Here is a 12,120-nt window from a genome sequence, read left to right on the forward strand (position 1 = left end):
AGGCAATGCCTCAGGATCAGAGAATCTTAGAAAGGGCCGTAGATCCCATTATATGTTACTCCTCATAGTACTTTCACTCCAACCATCATTTATTTATCCAACCAAGTTCTGTAACCCACTAAACCTACTAGTTACTGCCTTTCACTGTTTCTCACCCCATCCATGCCCCTGCCATCGCCTCATTGCCCTACGTACCTAACGTACCCACAATCAACCACTGTAATCATTCCTCTGTAGGTGCTTCTGATTCCTTTGCCCCGGCCCTCATCACACTTGCCTGGCTGAACTAGAACTCTGCTTAGATCTTACTCTCTGCCTACTCTTTGCCAATATATGTAGCTGAATGCAGGAAGCACAAACTAGTTCACTTTTAACTTATGATCACTAACCTCGAGAGTGCATTATAATGATGTACGACAGCCATGGGACATTTCTTTAGTCCATTCACCCTGACTCTCCAAGATAAGTATTTCATACCTTCTTTCTCCTTAAATCGTCTACTTTCGCCTTATCCTTAATCTCATTTCATGACCTTGATTCTGAGAAAACAGAAGCAAGCCGAAGAGAATTTCCGCAAATTCCCACCGTCATATCTACACAGCAACTGTGTCCACCTATTCCACCTTCTGTTACTATGAAGAACAGTCTGCTTCTAGCAGATATCCCCACCCCCTCTTGCCTCTAGCGTCCCTCTGTCTCTCATCACCAGTCTGTCTTACCTGGTAGATCGTATCCATTTACACAAAAACAAATCATTTCCCCATTCTTTAAGAGGAAATGAAGTAATTCTCTTTCCCCTCCAGCGAGCATCTCATTTCTCTCCCTTTTATACCAAACCTCCTTGAAAGAGTTTATACTTGCTACCTCCACGTCCCCTCTTCCATTTATCTTGAACTCACTCCAACAAGGCTTCTGATTGCTCATCAATAAAACTCTTCTTATCCAGGTCACCAATCATCGCCACGCGGCTAAATCCAATGATCAATGCTCAGTGTCCATCTTACTTGCGCTATCAGGAGCATCTGATATGGGGAGGTGAATCACTCTTTTCTGAAATACTCTCTTCCCCTGGCGTCCAGGACACTGTACTCTCCTGGTGCTCCTATCTCACTGGCTCTTCTCAGTCTGCCTGATCCCCATATACTCGAGTGCCTTCTCAGGGTTCAATCCTTGGACCTTTTCTACACTCGCTCTCCTGGTGATCTCACTCAGTGTCATTGCTATACAAGCTGTATGATGATGGTGTCCAAATGTGTACCTTCAGACCAGACCAGAGCCTTTTAAATCCAACTTCAAACACGACCTTTCCATTTGGATGCTAATGAACATCTCAAACTTAAATATCCCGGCCTGAGCTCTCTTTCCCACCCCAAACGGACTCCTCTTAAAACCCTTCTCATATCAATACCTGCAATTCCATTCTTCTAGACACTAAAACCCTTGGAATGACCTCTGACTTTGCTCTCAAACCTCATATCCAGTCTGTTGACAAGTATTATTGGCTCAGGCCACTTCTTACCTTTCATGCTTTCAATGGGCCTATGCCACCATTTTTCACTTAAATTACCATAATAACCTAACTAGTGTCCCTGTTTATGCTCATGCCCTTCTACTGCCTATTCGTAATACAGTAGCCAGAGTGAACCTAATAAAACTTGTTTTATCACAGCACTCTTCTAAAAACCATAGAATGGCTTCTCATCTCAGAATAAAAAGCAAAATTCTTCCAATGACCTCTAAGGCCCTACAGAGTGACTTCTGCCCCACCCTTCCCCATCATCTGCCTGATGACATTGCTTTCCTTGCTCTCTGAATAATCCAGGCAAGCTCCCACCTCAGGGCTTTTGTATTTATAATTCCCTTTGGCTGGAATGTTCTTTACCAAGATATTTTGAGCTTCCTCCCCTCACTTCTTTCAACGTCCTCTTCTCAGTGAGATCTTTTCTGACCTCACTCTGTCTAAAGGTGCCAACTTTGGCCACTGCTACTTTTTAATCCTTTTCCTCCTCTGCTTTTCCCCTTTAGCACCATCGAACATACTATATGTTATTTTTTTTATGGTGGATGATGCTGTCTCTCCCACCAGAAGGTAAGACTCACAAAGACAGGGGTTTCTGTCTGCTTTGTTCACTGCTTCATTCCCAGCTTTTAGAATAATACCAAGGCACTTGGTAGCCTAGCAGGTACTCAATAAATATTTGTTGAATGAACAATGTGAATGAAACACATGATTTATTCTTTATATAGAAAAAGTGAGAGAAATTAAAAAGACACCCATTGTATAAACCAATCTGAGAGGGATTTACATTCTTGGAATACAAATAGACTGGAGAAAAGCAGAAGCAACTATAAGAGCTATTATATTTTTCGGGATACAGTTTCAAGAGACTGCATAAAGGAGTTTGCTGAGCAGCCAATGACTTGAAAATGTTGTTTATCTAATACCACCTCCTGGAAAAAAAATTTAGCATTACTGCCTAACATATATCATCCTATTGGGACACATTAGCATTCTTATTCTCAGCAAGATATAAAATAATATACATATTAGTATATACAAATAAACTTCTATCTAGCCTCTCCTACCTCCATTCCCCAACGATTATCTGATTTTTCAAGGCAGGGATTTTAGTCCCCCAAAGCAATACACAAAGCAACTTTGAATAAGTTAACCACAATGGTTAGTACTGATTCAGAAAAGACCAAGGGCTTTTATTTTCTGTTTCAAAGAGATATACAATCCAATGGAAGTGTTTTATGATACCCTCACACAAGAGGGAATATACAAACTACCTCCCACACATCTTGGATACCCCCCCCCTTTCTTTTTGTCTTTTGTCCTCTTGGGGTTGCATCCGAGGCACATGGAGGTTCCCAGGCTAGGGGTCTAATTGCAGCTGTAGCCGCCAGTCTACGGCGGAGCCACAGCAACGCAGGATCCGAGCCTCGTTTGCGACCTACACCACAGCTCACGGCAATGCTGCATCACTAACCCACTGAGTAAGGCCAGGGATTGAACCCGCAACCTCATGGTTCCTAGTCGGATTCGTTTCTGCTGCGCCACAACGGGAACTCTTACACTCCCTTTAAATGTTAGCATCAAAGAGTATGTAACATCTGGTTTAACAACTGGCTCACATGGCAAGCATAAACTATTGAGTTGACAGCTAAGTTTATCTCTAGGGGAACTGCAGCGGTTACTGAAAGGCTCTGCATTAGAAGTAAAAAAATAAGAGCATTTTCTTTTCCTTCAAATTAACAACATAAAAATTCCCATATTCAGACAGAGTCATGGTCTCTAATCCCAGTCTTAAGCATTAAAATTGTTAATACATGTAATTTTATGGAAGAGCAAAGCTGACATCAGCATCATCAATTAGATGTGGATTTACCTAACCCTTTTTAGAGCTGTTTTCACCGAAATACATTGGCGTAATTCATTAAACATACATGTGACATAACAATGTGAGATGTTGGGACCATTAAACAGGACTCACACTTGAGGGAGATGCAAGTGGTGAATGTATTAAAACAATAGATATAATATATATTGCAAATTTTAATAACTCATGAAGGAAAATATCAGGATGTTTTGGAAAATGATATGGTAATGGATTCAGCAAATTTGAGGATATAAGCAAATTCATTCATTACTGGGTGCCAATAAGATTATTTTTTTAGTTTCTAGTATATGCCATGCACTGTTTATGGTTCAAGAAATCCAACAATGAACAAAACAAGCAAGAATTCCAGCCCTTATAAATCTAATGTTTTGAATGGAGATATTATAATAAATACCCCTGAAATCAGTTTTGCTATGAGTCTATGGTTTCCTACTTATACTCTTAATTAGAGGTTATAAGAATTTCCTAAGTAATCACTACCTTCTTTAAGGGTCCTCTAAAGAAGATTCTCCACCACAAAATTTTTGGTGGTTTTGGAAAATTTTTTTGAGTGATTTAGAATTTAAACTCAAAATACTGCTAACAGATCTTTAATATAATTTTTACTAGCTTATTTCCAAATATCTGTATTTTGTTTTGGATGAAGGCTGTATTTCATTCATATTCTATAAAGCAGGACTTAGGCCAATAAGATTCTAATATTTAAGCATCAGAAACAGATCTCTTAAGCCGCAGGGTAATGGCATATTATATTCATACAAATGACATACCATATTATAATTGATTTATCAAAACTGCCACTTGGGGCACCTCACTTCAGCTTACAAAATGGTCAACAAGAGACACACTTTGCTTCACACAAAACCTTACAAAAAGAAAAAAAACAACTTAGAATCCCACGCCTTTCTCTGCATATGCTTTGTAAAAAATTGTACTGCTTTCAATTCAGTGTCATATTACAACCCAGAGAATCAGTCAGAAATTGTTCATCTGTTCACAAACCTGCATTTCCACTGCCATTAACAGCTTCCTTGTCTTCATCTTCTTCCTCTTCGGGAAGAGAGCTGTCCATTCTTTCCATCTTGCTGACAGATGTAGTTCGTTTTCTTTGGGATTCTGTGTCAAACTCATTATCAAAGAGGACCTGATCAACCGGATCTGGCTGGAAAGGGCTGGGCTCCGCTGGAGGCTTGGGAGTTCCATAGAAGTTTCCTGAAGTGAACAAAATAACTGCAGCTGAAAGTACTAATGTTGAGTTGAGAGTCAGAACAATGTGATCTAGTGTATGTCTCTGCCGTGTATCTTAGGGTTTTTTTCATACCCACCATTGGCCAAAAGAAGGCCAAAGCACCTTTTCCTGGGAAGAGGAGGCAGTAGAATGACCAGGAGGAATGGATAGCACAAGTGCCCTCCATCATATATTATCTAACATTTTAAGACTAATTGTACTAAAGCCAGGAAGTTGACTTTAAGTGTGTAGGTTATTTATTCCTACAGGGCTTGCTTTGCATGGGTTCTATATTAGTGCCTAATTTGTGAATTTAAATGCATCAATGCTCTCATGCAAGACTAATTGGCATAAAAAGTGGGAGTAAAGGAGGAGAAAACTAATTCAAATAATTTTGTTCTGGTGTGAAACATAATGAACTATTTTGGTGAAATAAGGAAACACGCAGGCAAAGGAGAAAGCTAAGAACCAACCAGTCTGTTTTGAAATGCAGGCTGCATGTATAAAAGTAATTTTTAAAAGTTTTTCTGAGCATTTAAATTATATTATTTTATCAGACAATCCAGTGAACAAATAGAGGCTTTATTAGCATAATTCAATGTTGGCTTACTCTCAGGCAAGTAAGAAATACTTTAATATGTTAAGTCTTAAAAATCAGTAATTTTTGCACTAAAAATGAATGTCGCAGAATAGAAAGAAAACAATTGAATATCTTCTCAATTTGCCATACAGTCCCCAGTAGGCAGCCACAGACAATGGAAAAGTGCTCACTGGGTTTAATCTGCATTAACAGTTGTGGTTCTTGGTTTAACCTTTTATCCATCTCCATGCTGATGTTATAGAAAGATAGACAGGGAGTCCAATACTCATGATCTTCTTTCATTATTTTTGAAAATCACATCTCCTAATTAAATTCCTTGGCTCCTAAGGACGTCATTAGGATGGTTGTTCACATACGGTAAATTAATGGTGTATGTGACGTATTACTTTTCCTAGATAAAAAAAGAAAAGCATAGGTTGTTTACTGTATCACTGAGGCCAATCTATAAATAACACAGTTTGCCTTAAGTCGTGCACGCTTTGCTGGGGAAAAATATTAAAACGGATTCTTCGGTTTTGACTTTGGGCAGTAATTGTCATTAAAATATTCAAGATAAAAAATGAAGCCTAACTAATAATACTTTTCAGCCTTTCCCTACGGATTTATTCCCTTGCTTCCAAATCCATGTTTGAAATGGAGTTACTCTGGTCATGCCAACGGAAGCAAAAAATCACATTAAAACAGAGCATCTCTACAAATGGTTCTGGTCCACAAGAAAAGCAAGGACCAATGGCAAAGCCGGTTCCCACTTCTCTGGGACAGAGGGCACAGAGATGCTCCAGACAGAGGTTTGGCTGGGGAGCAGGATGTGGTTCAATACATTCATGAGGATGAATAGATTCCTGTATTATATCCAACAATCATGCTACCAGGGAATGTGGATGTACCACGAAAAAGTAAGAAGTCTACTTTTCCCAAGGATGGTAGTTTTACAGGAAACAACTAGAAACACATTATAGTGGGTATGCTTAGTAATTATTACCTAATTCTAGAAGGTTTAATTTTTTGTAGAGTGAAAATTAGAAAAATTCAGGATATTGTGACTGCTTTGTCCACAGTCACTGATAAGAGTTTAGGACTACATAATACATTCTGGCAGTTTCCTAATTTTAAAAAATTATTAGCTGAGATTAAAAAAGAAAACTAGCATTGCTTATAAAAATAAATTTGATCTACTTTTCTTGAGTTATTGGTAAATATCAAGATTTCAGATTCAGGAAGGTAGAGAGTTGCAAGGTTTGTGAACTCTACCACGGTTATTCACAGAAATAGTTTTTTCATCTTTGTGAAGCTGTTTTGGAGCATTTTCTCTTTTTTGGAGAAAAATTTTTACAATGGAACAATCAACTATTAGATATTTTAAACTGCTCTGAAATCATAGACCATAGTGTTAGAATAGTATTAGGAACTTATTCATTTATTTACACATCCCCAGATACTAACTTTAGCCAGATTCCCTCAGGTCTCCCCCTTTCCCCTCTTTAAGGACACAGATGTATGGTCACATATACAATTAAACCCTCACTTCCTGTCTCTGTCCTCCCCTCTCTCTCCTTGAGTTATTCTAATGTTGGTATATGTCATTTCCCAGCAGAGTGTGTGTATCCAGAACATGTGTCTATGCACACATAACATATAAATACTATAATTTTAATAAAAGCTTCATCTCGTGCTTATGACACTTCATAGCTTTCTAAATAATATACTGTCCAAACCCTTTGGCAACCTTTTTATACAACTGTTTCTAAAATGTTTTCTTATTGATACATGTCCATTCTAGTTTACCTAACTGCTATATAGTAGTCCCTTTTTATGAACAAATTAAAATGTATTTTACTCATTCTCCTACTGAAAGACCTGTTTCTATTATCTCCTTGTTTCAAATAATGCTATAGGCTATTTTGGTATTCTATACATGTCTACATATGCACATAGACAAGGGTTTTTCTAGACTAAGCCTCCAGAGGGAAGTGCTGGGTCGGAGTTAGGTGCATCTCAGAATTCACTGGCTATTATCAAGATGCTCTGCAAAGGGACTGTACCGTTTTATATTCTACCCAGCTGTGTGTGGGAGCTTCCATTTCCCACAATTATCAGACTTTAAAATTTCTGTCAATCTGATGGGTGTGAAATGGTGGCTGACTGTTATTTCAATTTGCATGTCCTCTGAATTGAGTGTGCAGTAGCTAATAATGTGGTATGTGCCACTGTGCCACTGTGTCACATACCAGGTCCTTAACAGGAGAAAATGTGGGAGAATGTCTTCTTGATCTAAGGACAGGGAACAACTTTTTTCTTTTTTTTTTTCCTTTTTCAGCCACAGCTATGGCGTATAGAAGCTGCCGGGCCAGGGACTGAACTGAGCTGCAGCTGTGACCTACACCACAGCTGTGACAATGCCAGATCTTTAACTCACTGCACCACAGCAGGAACTCCTCAGAGAATGACTTCTTAAAACAAAACTTCAAAGCACAAATCATAAGGAAAACAGTGATAAATCTGCTAGATAAAAGTTAAGGATTTCTGTTTAATGGAGAAACACAGGACAAGGTTATTAGGAGTCAGAATGGGAGAAAAACATCTATATCCAGCAAGGGATTGATATCTAAATAAGTATCAAAACATTTAAGGAATCTCTGCAAACTGGAATGTGATTTAGATCTCACTTCTTTAAAAGTGGACAAAGGAGGAGTTCCTGTCGGGGTGCAGCGGAAACGAACCTGACTAGGAACTGTGAGGTTGTGGGTTCAATCCCTGGCCTCGCTCAGTGGGTTAAGGATCTGGCGTCACCATGAGCTGTAGTGTAGGTCTCATATGTGGCTTGGGTCTGGCATTGCTGTGGCTCTGGCATAGGCCAGCAGCAACAGTTTCGATTAGACCCCTAGCCTGGGAACTTCCATATGCCGCAGGTGCAGCCCTAAAAAGACAAAAGACCAAAAAAAAAAAAAAAAAAAGTGTAAAAAGGAAATGAAAACAATTTGCAGAAGCCCAAAAAATGTAAAAACCCTATGAAAAGATGCTCAAACTCTTGGACTCTCAGAGAAACTAAAATTAAAAATGAGATACCATTTCTACAACCATCAGATTGACAAAATTATAAAGCTGGATGATGGCGGGTATTGATGAGGACATGAAATCATTACTACGCTGCTGCAGAACCATGTCCACGTGGCACTGCTGGTAGAATACAGACTGTGGAGCTACCCAAAACTACTCCATCAGATGACCTGCATGTATACCTTACAAGCCGACAGTTCGGCTCTTGGGTATATACTCCGCAGACATTCTCACACAGCTCTCTCTGTAAGGTGCCAGGTGTGAGGATGCTGCAGATTTATCGGTGGTGATGGGGAACTGGAGGCAATCTGGAAGTCCATCACTAGAATAGTTAGGTAAAATGTAGCAGATTCACAAAGTGGAGTACTGTGCAGTGGTTAAAAAGTAGTGAATTACATGCAGATACAGTATACCGACATGGATGAATCTAAAAAACAGTAATAAGTGAAAACAGTCAAAAACTAATTTTATATAGAACATGGTCCAGATGCAAATGATACCTGTACACAAGACACAACATACATTTTGCAAGAATAAATATACCAACAAAAATATACATGTTAAACACATCGGAATGCTTGCCTATAAGAGGGAGGTGAATGAGAGGAGGCTCTTTGGATGAAAATAAAAAATAAGCAGCTGTCATTTCCTCTGAGAAGTCCTCACTGGCCGTCTTAACTAAACAAGACTTTCCTATTCTCTTCTTTAAATCCCTTGTTTTTGTTTCCTTCATAACATCTCAATTTAGTTATTTGGTTAGTTTTTTTGACTGCCTTCCCCACTGACATGTAGGATTTATGAAGGCAGTATCATTTTACTCTTGCTCAGCACAGCACCTCCAGTCCCTCTGATAGTGCTTGGCACATAGTAGGTACTTAACAAATGGGATGGTGAACAAATGAAAAAGGATCAATAAACCAATACATGAATGAATGAGTTGGGGGAGCTAAGCCCAGAAAGGGGAGCTGAGTCAAACTTAGCAGGGAAAAGGAAATCACGCAAGATTCTGAAAGAGAGCCGTGACCACAACTGCACCTGAGGAAGACCAGCATGGTGGAAACAAGCAGGGTGGATGGCTGAGAGGGACGAGGTTGGAACAAATGAGGTCCCCTGTGACAGCTGACATGCGCTAGTTCAGTGGGTCTGCAATGAGGTGATGGAGGTAGAAGGGCAGAGTGAAAGCCGTTCCAGAGGGAGCAATGACTAGATTTGGTAACAGACTAGATGAAAACTGTGAGAAAAAGAAGGAAGCAAATGAAGACTCCCCTGTTTTGAGCACTTGGTGCAGCTCAAGAGAAATTACAAAGAACTACTCTTGGGTATGTTGCATTCATGGCTAGAAACCTATGAACACCGTCTCTAAGCACCAAAGATAATATTGAGTAAGAAAGACATGCTCTCTGTGAGAAGGGCAATTACAGCAGCATGATGAAGCAGGGATGGGAAGGTATAGGTGCCCGCGGGGTGCACAAGTGTGCCAGTCATGAGGGTTAGATAAGAAAGAAAAAAAGATCCAATCAAGAATCTTAACAGTTGAAATTGATCTTACATCAGTACTTCTTAGAATCACTTGACTAGAGAAGATTTAGGACAAGAAAACCAATTTTTTCTGGTCTTTTGTTATTTTCTCCCTCAACCTATGTTTTCCCCAGACAGCCAAGGTATAAACAGATTTTTTTCAAATATATGGTATTTGGATTTCCAACCACAAATAGAACTCACAAGTACTTGGTGACTTGATATGATAAAATAGGAATCGCATGCAAACTGGCCAGTCTGAATGACTTTAATATACTGCATACTTTATAGTAGGATGGAGTGCTTCTGCTAATCGATTAGTCCATTTTAATTAGTAAATCACAAATAGCCTAATCAAAAGAAAAATCACCCAAGGACTGATAGAAAAAACTTAAAAAAAAAAAAAAAAAAAGGGTATTTTGCTGATTAAATTCCCTCTAAAAGAATTCCAAACAATCACGTAGTTTTCTGGGTTGCTGTTGTCAGTATTTAGGGACATACCATCATACGTTCCACTTTCTAATAATGCTCCACTCTCTTCCAGTGCTTTGAATTGTTCAACAGAAATGAAATTATAGTCCACCCCTGGTACTTCCCCATCCCTGGGGGCCCTCGTAGTGCCTAAGGAAAAAAAACAAGAAAAAAAAAAAAGAGGTTGTAAAGTGCTTTTAAACTTAGAGAATTTTGAGACTAAGAGAAAATTCAGTTTATAGAGAACACATGGAAGAAACAGACTACTGAATATAGTTATCTTCTAAGAGTGATGATCAGAGAATTTTAGGCAAATCAACATTCCTAGATGAAAGGAGGACAGTAAATAATGCAGGATGGGTACATGTATTTTAATAAAATCTACAGATAGCTATGAAATCCAAAATCACAAAGATTAAAATGTTAACCTCAAAGGAAGCTTAAGTTTCAGAGACACAATAGTTAACGCTTCTTTCAAATCTCAATTATCATGACTTAACACTTGAAGGAGAGAGAAATCCACTAAGGATAAACTTTGTGTTTTTGTAGCTGCCTTACGTATTTTCCCTTCCTTAGCATAAATGTAAATTAACATTCTACTTAACCAGAGGTGTGAAAGGCAATAAAAAGAAACAATGTTTAAAAGCTCTTCTAATGAATCCCATTTAAAAAACTTGAACAAATGTTGATTATGAAATTATGTTAGACTAATGAATAAAGGGCTTAAGGCTTAAGCTAGGAACTCACATATTGCTTCTCCAAGCCATTATTCTCTTCAAGTAATTTTAAAAAACTAAGCACTAAGTAAACTGTTCAATGAAATTCACTACGGCAACAGAGCACTAAATGTCTGTCTATTAAGGAATTGATGACAAAGTAAAATCTTTCGTTTAGATCGAAGACATAAGTTCAGGTTATGGCAGCATTGCTGTATTTTACTGAATTTCACTGGACAAAAATCTATACTCTTTTGAACTGATGTTGGAAATATTGCAAATACTAGAGAATATGAAAAAAAAAGAAATCCAGGTAGTCAGCCTAGAAACAGAGTTGGGATACTGTCCTGTGCAAGGATGCCTTCTCCAGCCCGTTACTCTACTTCTGCTCCCTATTTGTCATCAGCATTCCAAGCCAGAAACCTGAGAGTCAGTCGCCCTGAGTTCTTCCCTCTACTCCACGTCCAGTCACCAAATCAGATTGATTCCGTCTCCTAACTACCTGCAGGATTTAGAGCCTTGTCTTCATTCTCACACCCACTTCATATCATTACCTATGGTCTGTTGCTATGGTCTCCTGGAATCAACCCTTTCAGCTTCCTGGCTCCACCTCTTATCCAACCTATAGCCAATGCCTTTTCTAAAACAGACTGAACAACAACAACAAAAAACCCCTCTAAACCCATCAATAGTTCCCATGATCCTTGGCATAAAAATCCAGACTCTACCTCACTGGCTTTTTTCTTGCCTCACCCTTTTCATATTCTAAGTTTTAGCCATAAAAGATTTTTTCCCCCCAGCTCTTTCAGTGTTCTTTGCAGCTGCTTATCTCCAAGGCCTTTGTCCAAGCCATTCTTTTCCTTGGAAGACTTTCTATTCTCTTTGGCGCCCCCTTTCCTCAGCTAATTTCTACTCATCCTTCAGGTCCCAGTTTAGAAAGCTTCTTTAGAGAATCTGCCTTGATTCCCATCGAGGGAACGGCAATATGCAGGGACCACGTCTACTCGGTTCAGAGTAATAGCCCCACGTCTGAGCACAGTACAGAACCCCAGTAAGTACTTAATATAAATAGCTGTCAAAGAAATTAAGTGAAACTTTATACAAATGTAATTAGCACAGTGCCTG

General features: G+C 38.9%; 1 protein-coding gene across 10 annotated transcripts in view; it reads right to left on the reverse strand.

The window, feature by feature from the left end:
- The window catches only part of MAGI3 (membrane associated guanylate kinase, WW and PDZ domain containing 3), a 266,980-nt gene that overhangs the window by 77,940 nt on the left and 176,920 nt on the right, over positions 1-12,120 (reverse strand). For 7 of the 10 annotated variants that reach the window (XM_085023515.1, XM_001925127.8, XM_085023514.1 and 4 more), the window contains exons 3-4: positions 10,310-10,429; positions 4,407-4,616 (exon numbers count right to left, since the gene is read on the reverse strand). In XM_085023515.1, coding sequence (XP_084879641.1) covers positions 4,407-4,485 — 79 coding nt within the window. In that variant the 5' untranslated portion in view covers positions 4,486-4,616; positions 10,310-10,429. The remainder of the gene's footprint in view (positions 1-4,406; positions 4,617-10,309; positions 10,430-12,120) is intronic. The other 3 variants (XM_085023516.1, XM_021090716.2, XM_085023520.1) reach the window with 1 other exon arrangement.

The sequence above is a fragment of the Sus scrofa genome, chromosome 4 (genome assembly GCF_054392235.1).
Source record: "Sus scrofa isolate SSC_HxYL_T2T_F1_AM1 chromosome 4, Sscrofa_HxYL_maternal_Yorkshire_Landrace_v2.0, whole genome shotgun sequence".
NCBI lineage: Eukaryota > Metazoa > Chordata > Mammalia > Artiodactyla > Suidae > Sus > Sus scrofa.